This window comes from Pelodiscus sinensis, chromosome 15 (genome assembly GCF_049634645.1).
Source record: "Pelodiscus sinensis isolate JC-2024 chromosome 15, ASM4963464v1, whole genome shotgun sequence".
Classification (NCBI taxonomy): domain Eukaryota; kingdom Metazoa; phylum Chordata; order Testudines; family Trionychidae; genus Pelodiscus; species Pelodiscus sinensis.
In genome coordinates this window covers 14,428,053-14,445,453 of record NC_134725.1, presented here as the reverse complement: position 1 = coordinate 14,445,453, position 17,401 = coordinate 14,428,053, and the positions used below count along the sequence as shown (strand labels likewise).

The following is a 17,401-nucleotide window of genomic DNA, read 5'->3' as shown; positions in this document are numbered from 1 at the left end:
TTCTGGCTAAGAGGAGCTGAGGATTGTGCTGGAAGAGGAGAGATCACCTGACGCCTCCCCCTCCTTCTGGAATATAGAGTCACACAGAGCAACCCTGCATTTAAAACAGTGGCTGAAGTGTGCCTGAGGTTCCTGGATGGAGCATGTGTGGGCTGGATCTGGCGGTTTGGAGGGATGAATCCGGCCTGTGAGAGGTATCTTGCCCACCCCTGCACTAATGCTACCTGACACAATGATCATTGCCCTTGTAGAGTGTATACCTGCTCCTCTAACCTCTGCCTGACTCAGACATGCCCCCAACTTGCAGTGAGCTGCATGTGGGCAGAGAAGTCACCTACATGCAGCATGCTGCAGGACTCAGGCTTTCTCAAAGAGAAGAGCACAAGGACTCTGAACCTGCTCTCCCCTTGACCTGCGAAAGCAGAAGTCAACCCTGTTTGGCAACAATGAGAAGCTTTTCAAGTCTTGGTTCATTTACCTATGCCGATGACACAGACATCTGCGCGGAGGACTTTCCCACTTTTCAGGACAACTTCCTTAAGCTTCAGGAAATACAGATGAAACACTTGATTACTTTAAAGGAAAAAAAAAAAAGAACTAGCAATACCCAGAAGAGCTGGAATCTCTCTGCAGCACACGAAGTAAGGGACAATGACTCCATTGTAATTCTCCTTCAACAAAGAGATTATCCTGCTGGAGTCTCACTTGTGGGTCTTGCCTCCCTAATGTAAATGCTGTTGCTGTGCAGCTTTTCTGAGCCCTAATGACAGTGGTAATGCATGCTATAGATTGTACCAGCCTCCCCTTTGGCTGGTGCTCACCAACCATCCTAGATTCTAATTGCTGTCCAGATCCCCAGGGTTGAAATCTCTCCACAATAATAAATTCAGGTTGAGAAGTCTATGGGGGCCCTCAGAAAGGTGCTGATGGGTGTGGGGCCAGAATGTGAATTAAATAGAGCAGCATCAAGAAGAAACAATAAGCCAGCAATACAAGTCAACCTCACCTCTGACAGCAAGCCCTCTGGGCTCCTCTGGGAATGTAAACAGGGGAGGGGGCAAATTAGGACTGGCATTACTATTTTCTCTGTGCTTGGGTTTTCTCCTGCAGTATTTAATTAATGGGTGGGCCAGGCACATTGGTTTCACGCAGAATATTTGGGTCTTTGTAGTGATGTCACAGGATAAGGCCTCCCCAGCTCTTTCCACAGGAGTCATAGGTGCCCCTAGGGGTGCAGGTTAGGTACAGTGCCTGCACCATCACCCCCTTTGAGCTCCTCACACTATCCCTGCCCTTCCAGACACTTGTGCACAGGTCAGGCATAGTCGAGCCCATAGTCCTTTTCTCTTAGCCCCACAGTACTTGACTCCTGTGGAGCACCAGCCACTGTACCTTGCCCTCCTGTTCCCGCAGCTCAGACACTTCAGTCTGCATGTAGAACTTCACCCGGTTGTTCTCAAACATCTGTGCAATGAGAAAGACAAGCTCTTAGCTCTTAGCTCAGCCTCTGAGTAAGGCCTCTTAGCTCAGCTTGAGTATGCACTGGACATGGGCTCTGAGCTTCTCTGCATCTTGCTTGCTCAGGGGCATGCCATAATTTTGCAGTGTATGAACACAAAATACTGGAGCTCACTGCAATTCAGACAATAAGGGGAGGACATGGCAAATGTTTTCTTTTAGGTGTCAACCACTGCACAGACATTATAGCTCCAAAACCCCACACATATTTAATACGCCAAATAAACCAAACACAATGATACCATTAACTGGTAGTGCCAGCAAGGACGCAAGGCATACACAGCTGTCCTCTGCACAGCAGAAACCAAAGTCACTGTCTCCCTCGTTTGATCCAAAATAATCCTCTAAAAAACTGGCAGGTCATAATCACCTTCATGAGAGCTTGGCCAACCTTCTCCCCAAAGAACTTCTTGAAGGGCACTTCTTCCAGCTCAACCACAGACACGGAATGGGCTTTTTCTGTGAGGTAGGCTGCCACCTCCATCCCTGGGGAACAGAAGCATGTTAGAAACAGTATCCCATTCCTCCTCACCTCCCTCCTCCCTGCACTTCAGTGAGGTCTCTGGAACTGGATTCAAGAGCGGGCAGGTAGTGATGTAAGAACTTTCAGTTTTCCCTTTTGTGACTGGGAACTGCTGCTAATGGCATGTGCATCTGCCTTTGGATTCAATGGGTATGTCTACACTGCATGGCTATTCGGCATACCTCTGATACCCGGAAATAGCTAACCCACCTCTTCACAAGCTGCCCGTTATCTTGAAAAATATTTTGAAATAACAGGCACACTATTTTGGCATCCCTGTAACCTTTGTTCCATGAGGGTTAAGGGATGTCTTGAAATAGTGCGTTATTTTGAAATTTGGCACTGTGTAGACATGCCAAATTTCAAAATAAGCTATTCTGAAACAGAATCAAAATAAGATACACAATTTGCATAGCAAGGATGCTATGCATTGCAGATGGCATGAAGAACGTTTTCCTAGCAAGTCACTCTCACAGTCTACTGTAAGTGCTAGGAGACCATCTTTTTATTATACAGTAACCGCACCTCTTCCCCTTTTAACACCTCTTCCCCTTTTAACAGAATCTGATCCTTATTGGGTTCTTTGGTATGACTGCAATATGAGGACTGCTGCTGGTATTCATAATGATAGTCAAGGCTCAGCATGACATGAGTCACCTTAAGCAGACTGATTCCACTTCAGGAGGTTAAGAGTATTCAAAGTGTGGGAAGAAACAAAATCATTTGATCTCCAAAGGGCTTCATAGTGATGGTCCAAAAACAATGACCAGTAATTAATTTGTGAAATTCTGACTAGGAAGAAACTATAACAAGGCTTTGAAGACTGACATAAGGGATACATTGTAAGGGTATGTCTACACTACCACCCTAGTTCGAACTAGGGTGGTTAATGTAGGCAACCGGAGTTGCAAATGAAGCCCGGGATTTGAATTTCCTGGGCTTCATTTGCATGTTGCCGGGCGCCGCCATTTTTAAATGCCAGCTAGTTCGGACTCCGTGCCCGCGGCTACATGCGGCACGGACTAGGTAGTTTGGGATTAGGCTTCCTATTCCAAACTACCATTACTCCTCGTGGTGTCCGAACTAGCGGACATTTAAAAATGGTGGCGCCCGGCAACATGCAAATGAAGCCCGGGAAATTCAAATCCTGGGCTTCATTTGCAACTCCGGTTGCCTACATTAACCACAAGAGTTCGAACTAGGGTGGTAGTGTAGACATACCCTCATATACTTAATAACCATTTTTATTTGCAGTGGAGTTGTAGCTGTGTTGGTCCCAGTATATTAGATATAAGTGGTGGGAGATATAACATCTTTTATTGGATCAACTACTGTGGCTGAAACAGACAAGCTTTTGAGAACCACACACCTGAAGAAGACCTCTCTAAAGCTCAAAAGTTTGTCTCGCTCACCTACAGAAGTTGGTGAAATAAAAACATTACCAAACCTATCTTCTCTTGCTCATTTAAAACCTTAGCATTATGCATTGAAGAACTAGGAGTACTACTACTTTGCCGCTGGCATCATAGTCAAGCTAATCTACTATACATTTTTGAGGTTTGTCTGTCTGTTTGTCTGTGAATTTCTCATAAATGGTAAGAGATAGGACTGTCAAATTTGGTATGCAGCTTCCTCCTTAAAGAAACCAAAGGTTTGGTTGTGCCAGGAAAAGGGGATGTGCTTGGAATGGGATTGCTTCTCATAAAACCAAACCGAAAAGAGACCGAACCAGTAAAGCAAGTACAGTCCTCAAAAATGACAGAACTGAATGAATGGGATTCTTGAGATGATCTGCCCAAGACCAAAACTCACCAAGGAAAGAAGCTCCCACTATAACTGCATTCTTGCTGCTGGCCAGTTTCACTACCCGGTTGGCATCTTCAGGGGTTCGGATGTTGAAAACATTCTCAACTTCTTTGCCTTTACAGCTAAGGGCTTTGGGCCTGAAAAACACATATTTATGTTAGGTTTCAATTGTGGCTTTGTTATCTGTATTTTTTCTATTACTAAGTATGTCTCTGTAGGCGCTGCATGGAGCTATTCAAAGAGCCAATACACCTTCTAAAATAACTACAAGTGATCTTTCAGCCTGCTGCTCCAATAGTTGCAGAAGTAGGTATAAAACTATCATAAGAGAAGTTTTCTGATCCCCAGCAGTTACTGATTGGCTGGATATCTCGGGTTCCTTCTTTCACAAGTGTATGTCCTGTTTAATGTAAAATATAATGTAATGTAAAATATTATTATTATCATCATTATCATTATTACTATTTAATGTAAAATATTCTGTGTGAAGAAATATTGCCAACACATCATTGAATGTCACACTGACCCTCAGGATCCCCCCCTACCAATGTCACAAGAGGAAAACCTCTATGTGGACCCTCCCAACAGTGTGGACTTCTACGTTGACTGCTTCCGCAAATGTGCACAGAGGCTGACATTGTGAACAAACAACATCATGTGACATCATCTCAGCCAGGCAGAATGCAACGCTATCCACAGCCTCAAAAACAACTCTAACATTAAAATCAAAGAGGCTGACAAAGGGGGCACTGTAGTCATCATGAACAGGACAGATTACAAACAAGAGGCTGCCAGACAACTCACCAACACCACATTCTACAGGCCTCTTTCCTCTTATCCCACTCAGGAATGCCAAAAGAAACTGCACCATCTGCTCATGAAACTCCCTGCTACATGTCAGGATCAAATCTATACGAATACCCACCTTCTCAGATCCCTGACCAGGAGTATTTTATCTGCTACCCAAGATCCATAAACCTGGAAATCCTGGACATCCCATCATCTTGGGCATTGGCACACTTACAGCAGGATTATGTTGACTTTCCTCTTAGACCCCACGTTGCCAGCATTCCTAGCTACCTTTGAGATACCACTGATTCCCTGAGGAAACTATAGAACATCTCTTTTCCTGTTTTTTTTCCGTGAGAAAGGCCTATTCTTTGTCAGGCACTTCACAGTAAGAGAAGGGTCAGAGATGTGAGTCCCCAGTGGAGAGAGAGCCTTTCCTCCAATCCAAAGTTAGGTGAGAACATGAGTTTAGGCTCCACCTCTCTCCTTTGCATTTCTAATTGGCTAGCTCAGGACTCAGGAGGCTCTTCATTGTGTTTGCTGTGTTCTGCAAATCCCTCTCTTAGGCACCTAACTCTCACTCCTGCATTGTGTAGGGAGCCTGGGCACCAAACTCAGGCCTGAGAAGTCCGCTGGGTGGCAGACAATTAAAAATTAGGCATTGCAAGTGCTTTGCAACATCTCAATCTCTAGTGGATCCAGCCCTAAGGGATCTTAGGGATCACCTCTGAAAATGAGATTTAGGCTCTTTTGTAACTTCAGTGCTTTTGAAAATTTTACCCAGGAGTTTGGATTTTTAAAATAATTTAAGATAATATCATAACATATAAACCTTTGGGACTGGATTCCCAAACAAACTCAAGCATGACAGTGCAGGCTTACTGGAGAGCCGGAATACATTTTATGCGCACTGAGGCATGTGTGAATGAGTACCACCAGTAGAAAAAAACTCTAGCGGTGGGCACTCTGCAGGTACATCAACACAGTAGTGCATACGTCAAAATAAGCTATGCAATTTGAGCTATGCAAACTGCGTAGCTTATTTCAAAATAGCTTACTTTGAAATTTGGCGCTGTCCACACAGCACTAATTTAAAAATCAATCACTGTTCCAGCATCTTCTTTAATCCTCATGCAACAAGATTTACAGGAAGCCGGAATAAAAAGCCCGTTATTTGAAATGTCTTTTGAAATAACAGGTGTGTTCTTAAGACACATAGAACACTATTTCGGGTTAATGGCCATTACCCTGAAATAGCACCGCTGTGTAGACATACCCTGCTAATCAGGCAGGCAGCATTTAAATCTTTCTTGAGAAGCTGCTCTTTACCGGGAACAAGACTAATTTGATTATGACTAAACATCACTTGAACTTCTGCGGCGGTGTTCCTTCAAAACCTCATACATTAAATAAAAATATAGTCCATGAAAACTGCAACTCCATTTGTTCATTAACAGTTCTGCTATGTGTCTTTGGCAAATTTCATTGGTAATCCCAAAAGCAAAATTGAGAGCAACATCTCCTAAAGGGCGTGATAAATGGAGTCAATTTTAGAACTCTCTTTGGCTAAAGGAAGTTTGTCAGAATGTGATTGAGACATCCAATTTGGAGAAGACTAGCTCCTTTTGCTTTAGGGAGGAAGTCATCCAGGGTACAGCTACACTGGGGTGGGAGGAGGTTCGAAGAAGGTATGCAAATTGAGCTCGCATTGGCATATCTTCTTCCAATTTTTTTTCCAGAAGAGGATTTTCCGATATTTGGCCCATGTCCAAATGTCAGAAAAAACCCTCTTTCAAAAGTCCCCTGAATACCTCATTTTACGAGGAATGAGGGGGCTTCCAAAAGAGTTTTTTTTCCTGAAATTTGGCTCTGTGTAGACAGGCTAAATATCGGAAAATCTTCTTCCGGAAAAAAAATCGGAAGATGATAAGCAAATGCAAGCGCAATTTGCATACCTTCTTTGAAACCCTCCCCCCCCCCCCCCACACACAGTGTAGCTCTACCCCCAGTGCTGGGAGGATATATTTTTTCTTTTACAACTCTATCATTAAGTCATTAAAAAGCCACACAGGCTCATATTTTCCCATTAATCTTTGGCTGTTGACTGAGATTTTCTTGATAGTGCCAATCTGTTCCAGGCTCTTTAACTCATTTCCCCCCTTTAAGAAGCAATGGGATAGGTAGGAATCTTGCAAGCTGACTGTCTATAATATGAGTCAACAACCTGAGTGCTCTGGTATGGCAAACAGGTGCAAAATGTCCACATACCTGATGGTAGTCTGTGGGGCTCAAAGCATCCTGGGGTATTACATGGGGGGTGTGGTGCAGGATGGCCGCAGGGGTCAGGCTGCCCACACTCACTGCAGCAGCAGGAGCCATGAAAAACAGAATGATACATCAGCCTGTTCCACTCTGCCATCTCTCAGCTGAGTCACTCTACTTCCCCAGGCGGCGGTGAGTGCAGGAGGCCAAACCCCTGCTGCAATCCAGTAATTCCTGGATACATTTTCTCTGTAGAAGGGGTTTTGAGGAAGGGGTGCAATGGGGTGGGAAATGGTGGAGCAGAGGTTGGAAGAAGTGGGGTTTGGGTGGAGAAGGGGTGGGCTTAGGAGAAGGGATGGTGTGGGGACAGAGTAGGGGCAGAGCAGGGAGGGAAGACGCAGGGTGGGAGTGTGGCCTGGGGCACAGTGGGGTTGCCCTGAGCCCCACACCTTTCTAGGGATGGTCTTGACAACATGACTGAGGCTATGTCTAGACTGCAAGCCTCTTTCGAAAGAGAGCGTCTAGACTGCACGGAGAAATTTCGAAAAAGCGGCTTGCTTTTTCGAAAGAAAGCATCCAGTGAGTCTGGATGCTCTCTTTCGAAGAAGCCCTATTTACATTGAAGAACGCCTTCTTTCGAAAGAGGAACTTTCGAAAGAAGGCGTTCTTCCTCGTAAATTGAGGTTTACCGCCATCGAAAGAAAAGCCGCGTTCTTTCGAATTAATTTCGAAAGAACACGGCTTGAGTCTGGACACAGGGGAAGTATTTTCGAAAAAAGGCTACTTTTTTCGAAAAAAACCCTGAGTCTGGACACAGCCTGAGTGAGAACAGGTTGCATTTTGTTCTCGTGCATTCACTAACCTGGCAAAGACAGACAGTTGGCTACTGGAGTTTTATAAAGAACCTGATCTGGTAGGTGGTTGGGGCAAAACTGACAGAGGGAGGAGAAGAGGGAGAACTTCTCTCAACTTTTAGCCCCGTGGTTAGGGCACTTTGAGCAGGCAGCCATATAAGCTAACTAATGGGAGATGCCAACCAGAAGTGTATTGTAAGCCTTGCCCCCATGTTCACGATTTACCCATTGATACTTCTGTTTACACAGCTATTTATTATAAATAGTGTCTGAACAATATTTTACCTGGAGTATTGGTCATCAGTTTGTGCTTCAATAGTCACTATCCACCAGACTCCTGATGCCTAATTGATAACATGGTGTTGGTTTTGCTTCCTAGTTGGATTGCTCTAAAACACAATTTTCAGTTTTGTCTGCACAAACCTTTCCAGCATGAATGGATAGTCATGTGAACATATATTCAGACTAGGCTTCATATAGCCATATAATCACACTTTCCTTTTCTCCAAATTTTCATGCAAACAAATTCATCTGGCCAATGATTAATTCAGTTCCAGTGTTAGGTTGCTGGCCTAGATTTACAAAGGTATTTAGGTACACCTCCCTTTCACGCATCTAGAGAATGAAAGCCTGAGTTAGGTTCCCATGCTGTTTTTCCAATGAATTGGGAGAGACAGGTGCCTTAGACTGCAGTTCTCAAAAGCCAACAGGCTTGGAAAGGACTGTATATGAGATACCATTAGGGTGTCCAAAGTCCAACCCTTCTCCTGGAAAAAGGAGCCTTGAACCTGGGCTGCTGAGGGAGACCTAGCTCTGCTAGGGTACGTCTACACAGCAACATTGTTTCAAAATAACTAGCGCTATTTCAAAATAACTTAGTCCGTGTCTACACAGCTGGCAGTTATTTCAAAACAGTGTCAAAATACTGTCAAGCTGGAGGACTTCTTAATCCAACTCCTGTAACCCTCATTGCACGAGGAGTTAGGGAAGTCAGAGGACAAGTGCTCTATTTCCAAATAAGTGCTGTGTAGAATAGATGCTTCCAATTTCTAAATAAGCTATTTTGAAATAAGCTATTCAATTGACGTAACTCAATTCTTGTAGCTTATTAAGAGTTAAGACCTGCAGTATAGACACACCCCTGGTGATTCTCAGCTGCAAGTCCTCTTTGATGTCAGGTACCTAAAGGAGTGTTTTACAAAGAAACAGACGCTTCCTCATTGGGCCAGAGAGAGAGTGCATGACTCTCCTGGTGGCTAGTGCATCACCTGGGATCCAGTCTTGCTGCTCCAGTGTTTCTTTAATGGTTTATCCATAGTGGCATAGCTTCAGCAGGAGAATGTTAAGCAGCCCCACGAGAGAATAGCCCATAGTTCAGTGGTTGGAGCACAAACCAGAGAGGCAACAGATCCCTGTTCAAATTCCTTGTGGTCAGGCTGGGAGGGACATGAGCCAGGAATCTGATGTCCCAGGTGAATGCCCTAATCACTGGGCTAAGAGTTGAGGAGCCCTTGAGGTGAATTGTGCCAACTCACCTGAGAAGCACAGTTGAAGAAGCATGCTCTGAGGACACCTATCTGCCTGGGCCTCATACACAAATGAGGTGCCCAAATGTTTATCTGCCTCCAGTTCACAAATTGCTGTGGGGCTCTGGTGGGAGATAGGCCTTCAGACACCTGAAGGTAGGTAGCATAGGCATGCCCAGAGGCAGAAACATGTGCATCAAGGTCTTTTTTTAAATAGAAAAAAGTAGGTGCCAAGTGAGTTGAGGCACCTGTCAGGTTCAGTGGCAATTTTGAGAGTCACAATGGAGCCTAAAGTGGGATTTAGGCCCTAAATTTGGCGGTTAATTATCTAAGTACCTTTTGAATTTAGACCTTTACAACTACCCACAAACTCCTTGGCTACGTCTAGACTGGCATGATTTTCCGCAAATGCTTTTAATGGAAAAGTTTTTCCGTTAAAAGCATTTGCAGAAAAGATCGTCTAGATTGGCACAGACGCTTTTCCACAAAAACACTTTTTGCGGAAAAGCGTCCGTGCCAATCTAGATGCGGTTTTGCGCAAGAAAGCCCTGATCGCCATTTTCGCCATCGGGGCTTTTTTGTGCAAAACAGTTTTTAGCTGTCTACACTAGCCCTCTTGCGCAAAAACATTTCCGGAAAAGGGCTTTTGCCCGAATGGGAACATCAAAGCATTTGCGCAAGAAACACTGATTTCGGACATTAGTGCGTCAGTGGTTTTGCGCAAAATCAAGTGGCCAGTGTAGACAGCTGACAAGTTTTTGCACAAAAGCGACTGCTTTTGTGGAAAAACTTGCCAGTTTAGACGCAGCCCTAATGTTCTCACTAGTGGACTTACCTGGCATTGCCCAGATCTTCAGGGCACAGAGCTGTTAGTGTGTGTGTGTGTGTGTGTGTATGTGGTGGGGGTGCCTTGAGAATGTGGGGAGTGGGGTGTAGGAGGCTGGGGTGGGGTATGTAAGGATGAGGATTGGGGAAGGGTTTAAGGCATGGGGGCCCAATTAGAACAGGCCTTTTCTTTCCCCATAACTGCTCCACTGGCCACGAGGGGTGTTTTCTCTCCCCCACTCCCGACTCTACCAGCCACAAGGCACCATTTTTCTCCACTTCCCTCCTCCCTCTCCCTCCCTCTGCCCCTCCAGTGCAGTGGCCAAGAGCCAGGAGGGTGGAAAGGGTTTGAGGTGGGGAAGGCTACTTACTCGGTGTGCTGGCAGAGCCCCAGCCCTGCTGGCCACTGACTCAGTGGTATGGCTGCCCCCTGTGGACATTCTTCAGGATAGCTCTCTCTTATGGGCTCACTGCTTCCAGTGGTCACTCTCATATTGTGTCCCACTGAACAGCAGCTCCCTCCTTTTCCATGTTCTGGAAAACAGTCCCATTCCCAGCACTTCCCATTTTCCTGGCACAACCAAATTCTGACCTAGAGTTAAGTTAGGGTAAGAAGAAGCTGCTTACCAAATTTGGTGACTCTAGCTCTTACCATTTAGGAGGTGTTCTTGAACAAATGGACTCACAGACAGATAAGCACACTCTAAAATATACAGATAGATAAGAGTAGAAATTGTCTTGGTGTGGATTACGTATGTATGTAGCTTACATGCTTCCAGTTGCTATCAGCAGTTTGTTATACTCCATTTTAAATCCATCCTTGAACACAGCTATCTTGTTCTTGACATCCACAGCTGCAACCTGCAATCATTTCTAATTAACATTAAAGGATAAAATCTGAGATGCTTATTGAGATACCTGTTACAGCTCTCCCCCTACCCCCATGTTCTATGAAGATTGTTTTTTGGATAGAAATGTGCATAATTCAAAGATGCTTCATGCAAAACAGATCACGTAACATATCAATTTTACAGTCACAGTTTGCTGAATCTGTATATCCTATTTTTGTTGATGTGTCATTCTTGTATGTGAAGTTATAAATATGAAGTGTGAATCTGTTTATAATTTTAAATGTGCCAGTGAGGACCATTATTGATGCTCTATAAACATAATGACTCAGTACTCATATCAGTGACCTGAGAATACTGTAATTATGTTTGTCTGGTAAACCCATATTGTGGTTGGTCCTAGAATGAGATGACCATGCCACCTACTACTGGAATCCATCTTGACCCAGGTATTTTTCCATGGGGATGGGGAGCTGTGAACAATGGGTTCTCGGCCTTGGGGAAAGTCTCTTTAAGCAATGGGAAGCCATCAGTCCTTTGTCTTCATCTGGCCTTTGAAACTGCCTGGCCCACTCTAAGAGGATACAAAGAACTTTGAAGAAACAGTAGACCTGGACCAGAATAAAGATCAACTCTGTCTCAAAGCTTTTTACTTGATATAATAACAGCTGTTTAGGGTAAGAATTTGCATGTAACAAGTTTCTTAGTGGATTAAAACTAGTGGGGGTTTTTTGTTCATTTTAATTTAGTAACTTACTTTAATCTCCTTTGACCACTTAAACCTTACCTTTTATACTTACTAAAAACACTTTTGTTTATTATAAAGCCCAGTGTAAATAATTACTGGGGAAGCGACCACTGTACATATATCTCTTTCATTGAAAAAGGAGACGGACACCTTATGAGTTTTCTCTGTCTAAAACTTTTACCCAGAGTAAGATGGATTTATTTGGGGTTTTGATCCCTTCACCAGCTCCCTGGGAACTGACCACAGAGATGCAGTTGCACCATTCTGTACACTGTTGGCACTGGCATTGGCATCCCTAGAGACAGTCAGGCTGGAGCAGAGCTTGTCTGTCATGGAGGAAAATCTCTGCTGCAGATCAAGTCATAAAGACAGAAATGAAAACAAAGGACTATGAAACATGGCTCCAAAAGAAGATTCAATTAGCCATTGAGGGACCTAACTGCCATGATTCTTTCTAGCTCTTTTCTGAACCCTTTAAAAGTCCTAGCCTTCACCATATCCTCTGGCAAGAAGTACCACAGGCTGACTGTGCAGTGAGTGAAGAAAAACTTCCTTTTGTTTGTTTTAAATCTACTGCCTATTAATTTCATTTGGTGACCTCTAGTTCTTGTATTGTGGGAATAAGTAAATAACTTTTCCTTATTCACTTTTTCCACTCCACTCATAATTTTATAGACCTCTATCATATCCCCCCCTAGTTTCCTCTTTTCTAAACTGAAAAGTCCCAGTCTTTTTAATCTCTCTTTATATGGGACCTGTTCCAAACTCCTAATCATTTTCATTGGCCTTTTCTGAATCTTTTCCAATGGTACTTGGTGTTCCAAGTTTCACTTTTGGTTGTTTTAAATTTCTCTCCATCAACGCGAGGTCTACCAACTTTAGGGTTGACCTCCTTAAATCCTCAAAGGTCATTTCATATAGTGTTCCTTGTGCTGTCAGGAGACAGATACTGTTCAATAATCACTGCTAAATTAAAACAAACTATGCCAGTTGTCAGTGTCTATATGTTTCCATGCTAATCAAGAGACACCTGGGGCAAGATCCACATGGGGCAGCTGCATTGCAGTGCCTAGCATTTTGGCACCCTGTGCCATAGTGGAATTCACAATGAGATATTCATACTCACTACACAATGCAAAGGGAAAGTTTGGTGCTAAGAATGGGATTTATAAAAGCCATCATGCTGAGTGGGCAACCACATAAGCCAGCCAATAGAAAATGCCACGAGAAGGAATGGGGCTGAAGCCCTTCCTCTCAACAGGAGTTAGGTGCCTTCATGCAGGCGAGACATTCTGGGGTGCCACTGAATGTGTTCAGTGTGAGAACAGACACAATGAGCATCCATCCTGCAGCTATTTGCTAGCTAAGCAAACAGCAGCTTTGAATAGCAACATCCAGATGGGATCTTGCTGTGAAGCAAGGGCTCCAATGCAGCTTTTGGCAACATTCTCTATAGGTAATTTGACAGTGCCAGCTAGCAAAGTTAGCGTGTGCTTTTTCCAGCTACATACAGTCCCTGTGTTCTAGACAGAGTCTCCAAGATGCATACTGTATGCTATCTTGTGTAAGGATAGCATGCAAATGTTGTTCTTCTTACCTGAGTTTCTGTCAGGACCTCAATGTCATTTGTACGGAAGAATTCCTTCGGGCGCAAGATGATCTGATCTGAGTGGGAATCCATTGACTGCAACAAAGAAGCCATTTCGCTGTCAATTAAACAGTTGCAAATTCTCATTACATTACATCCCTCTTAATCTGAATGACATTGCTTTTCACTGATAGTCTGAAATTTAAAAATGGCGGCGCCCGGCAACATGCAAAGGAAGCCCGGGAAATTCAAATCCCAGGCTTCATTTGCAAGTTCGTATGACTACATTAACCACCCTAGTTCGAACTTGGGTGGTAGTGTAGACATACCCTGTGAGAATGATCAAGGATTTAAAAAGCCTGCCTTATGTAGTGATAGGCTCCAGTCTGCTCAGTCTGTTTTGGACTCAGCCTACAGCAGCACAACACTATGGCTTTGGTGGGCTGATGTCGGCAGAGTGCACACACATATGCACACTCTGCAGTGTTCACTGATTGGATGTGTGGCAGGTTTTTAGGGATGGGTCAAGTTTTGTCCAGTGCCTAACTCTGGCTGTCTACGCTACAATGATCTATCAGAAAAACGTACACAAATTGCGCTCTGCAATTTTCATATCTTTTTTCCGATAGGTTTTTTTTAATAGGCTTTTCTGAAATTTGGCCCATCTACACTGGGCCAAATTTTGGAAAAGCCTCATCTTTTGGAAGAGCCCTTCTTCCTCATGGGAGGAGAAAGACATGGCTTCCAAAAGAGAACATCTGCTCTTCCGCAAAAAAAAGCGGAAGAGCGGACGCGTTCCCTGGATGTGGGAGTTTTTCTGGGATACCTCCAGTATTCCAGAAAAACTCCATAGTGTAGACATAGCCTCTGTCCCTTTGAGCTGGGATGGAGGTTCTTTTGGGATGGGAGACATTATCTTAACTCTATGTTCCAGAAGGTTAAATTTTGTCTTAGCTTAACTTTTTTTTTCTGCTTTCCCATATTCCATTTTCTCTCAGCCCTTGTATTTTGTTCACACCATGAATATCATTCCTTTTAAAATATATTTATATTTACAGTCTTCATTTTATCATTGTAAGTATTTCTGCCTAAGAAGATATTAAAGAATTCAAGGTATAAACATTGATTAAACCCAGTTCTTCCACTATTTGATCTGAGGTTTGTTAAAATAGGTTCTTTACCTAGAGACCTTGATAACCTGACTGTGCAAAGTACTGAATAGTGAGTAGGGCTCTCTGATTTTAACTTATGAACACGAGGCCACTTATTCAACCCTCCATCTATGAAATGTGTCATTAAGCACATGCATTGGAAAATCGAGGCCCCAGCTTTTATCGAGTTCCTTCTGTTATTGGTCTTAGATGATGATGTTAGAATGAGGGAAGAGAAGGATTCATGGGGTTTGCCTCTGAAAACACACACTAAAAGGGTGACAAACTCCAAAACTCCCTGGCATTTAATTTTATCAACAATGCCTCAATTCAATAAAAGGACAAACCAGTCACATTTGTAGTGGCTGGAACACCCACTGTCCAGTGAAAAAAATACTCTCTGAGGTGGGAGCCCAATGGCGGCTGGGTAAGAATATGAAACATTCTGGATGATACAAACCTTACTTAGCTTGGGGCGGTCATAAGGTAAGTGTCTGTCCATTGTGCACATTACAATCCTGTCGGAGAAACCTTCCTGTCTTAACGTCTCTGCACAAACCAATCCAGCAGCACCTGAGACAGATAAGGCCAAAGATTGCTACATATATATTTTATTTAACAAGTGAAGAGTTTAGCATCCATCCAGTAAAGGGCTCCATAATTTATTTTTTTTTACTTTACCCTTTTATTTCTTTTGCTTAGATAACTAAACAAAGAAAAAAAATGCCTAGTGCTATTGCAGTAACTTAGAACTTGGCACAGTGTGTGGGCTCCACTGGAAGTAAGGGTAGTCTGTGCATAGAACTTTTTCCTCACTTGTGAAGGTTTGAACCCCTTTCCCATCCTGCTCACCAGAGTTGGAACTGGAGTATTAAGAGAACTGTAAAATGAAGGGGCTGAAGCCTGGAAAAGCCAATAATCAAATGCATTCTTTATGTAAATTATCATTATCTGACGAGTCATTTGGGTCCAGTTGGTGTCCGTTTCCAGGAACAGTCCCCTTGAAACCAATGGAGGGTGACCGAATCTAGGTTTTATCCAGCAAAGCACACTGGCACATAGGAAATGCAACTGAAGAAGAGCAGGCAAAGTTGGCTTCTATACATCTCTTCCTACCGCCCCCCAGGGCAGGGAGCTGCTCTACTCCTTGTCCTCTAGCATGATGTGCTTTGGCTTTCCTCCATTACATATGGCATCTTGAAGACCACAGGCATCTGGCATACACAAACACAGCCACAAGCTGTAATCTATGAAGAGGCCAGCAGCCTAGCAAAGAATAGCCCTGACAGCCCTGCTCTACTCTGCTAAGCAAAATTGGAGTAAACAGTGGAATGTGGCCTGGGATTTGATTAGTTCCAGAGATAATCAAATACTGCAAAATGTATTTGTTCCATTACATAGTCATGCCATGGCAACGTATGCTGAACAATGTCTTTGCCAAATAGTATTGAACCAGATCTAATTGCATATTTGCAACTTTGCAAAATAAGTAGAAAATTTTCAACCTCAGGTCTCTCCTGTGACTGAGCCTGAAATAATGGGGCATGTCTAGACTACAGGTTTTTTTTGAAACAAGTGGCCTTTTTTCGAAAAAACTTCCCCTGAGTCTAGACTGCTGCTGTGTTCTTTCAAAAGTAAATCGAAAGAACATGGCAGTTTTTTCAACAGTGGAAAACCTCATTTTATGAGGAATAACACCTTTTTTCGAAAGTGCTCTTTCAAAAAAAGGTGCTATGTAATGCAAACTGTGCTTTTTCAAAAGAGACTGCCTGGGTGCTCTCTTTTGAAAAAGTGGCTTGCTTTTTCAAATGTACTGGTTGTAGTCTAGATGCTCTTTTTCGAAAGAAGATTGCAGTCTAGATGTAGCCATGGTGTCTTTGCAAACATAATCAATATCCCCATCATTGGAAAGGGAGCACACACCATGACTCTCATGACTCTGTAGAAAGGCAACAGCAATGAAGTTTGTTGCTACTTAACAGCCCAGAAGGTTTTTATTAGCAAAAGTTTGTTGCATTCACAAAAAGCATTTGAAGAAAACTACAAAGTACCAATGCAAACACAACTACCCCTTCCTTCAATTTGTTCTACTAAATTTGGAACTAAAGCCTTGTCCATACTAGGGAAATTCTGTAAAATGACCTCACTGTTGCCATCATTTCAGCATGGCAGGTGTTAATTACATTGGGGGCATTGGTGGCAATGGGGTGTTTAAAGCATGGTTGATTAAACATACTTAGAGCTAGGTAGGAGATACTGGCTGCAGTACTTATTCTAAGCATTGTATGTCAGCTACGCTGGAGGTATAGCACTGTGATCACCTGGTCTGACCTCCTCATAACAAAGGCCATAAGTCTTCCAAAAGATCTGCTCTCGTTCAAATATCAATTAGTTCAGGAGAAAACTTGGTTGTGAAAATCAAAGCCGTTGAACTGGAGTGAGCAATGGTGCAGGAATTTTGCAACATTTTCTCACTGTAGACAAAGCTTTAATTTAAAATTAATGCCCACCTGTTGGAAGAGAGGACAGACTAGCAATGCCAGAAGCTTTGCTATTATATACCTGCTGTCATATAATTGGATTTTGATTGAAAAATGCAGATCTATGTTGCTCCCACTGTTGTGTGTTTGCCCCAAATTCTGTGCAAAGTAGGCCATGTGAGGTGTCTAAGGAAAGCTCATGCTTTGCTGATTCTGTTTCTGCTGCCCATATACATGTATGCTTTTTATATGTAAAGTTCTGTGTTTGGGCTCTTTACTTGCATTTAAAATGTTTTCTCTCTGGGATACTGCAGCAGGCATTGACAACCTATTGTGAGGGGTGGTTACGCAATGAATTGCTATGCTGCATGGACAATGGCTCTTGGGGTGGCCAATAAACACCTGAGAAATTCTTTTGGGAACCTGCAGACCCACAGGCACCATATGGCTGTTTGCATTAAAAGGACACGGGCAGGTGAGTTG

At 43.4% G+C, this 17,401-nt stretch overlaps 1 protein-coding gene across 1 annotated transcript in view; it reads right to left on the bottom strand.

Moving 5' to 3' along the window:
• Nucleotides 1–17,401, bottom strand: part of AIFM3 (AIF family member 3) — a 103,722-nt gene that overhangs the window by 28,855 nt on the left and 57,466 nt on the right. Inside the window, exons 8-14 of the mRNA XM_075898215.1 lie at nucleotides 14,899–15,011; nucleotides 13,297–13,383; nucleotides 10,873–10,964; nucleotides 3,854–3,984; nucleotides 1,889–2,004; nucleotides 1,393–1,464; nucleotides 479–542 (exon numbers count right to left, since the gene is read on the bottom strand). Coding sequence (XP_075754330.1) covers nucleotides 479–542; nucleotides 1,393–1,464; nucleotides 1,889–2,004; nucleotides 3,854–3,984; nucleotides 10,873–10,964; nucleotides 13,297–13,383; nucleotides 14,899–15,011 — 675 coding nt within the window. The remainder of the gene's footprint in view (nucleotides 1–478; nucleotides 543–1,392; nucleotides 1,465–1,888; nucleotides 2,005–3,853; nucleotides 3,985–10,872; nucleotides 10,965–13,296; nucleotides 13,384–14,898; nucleotides 15,012–17,401) is intronic.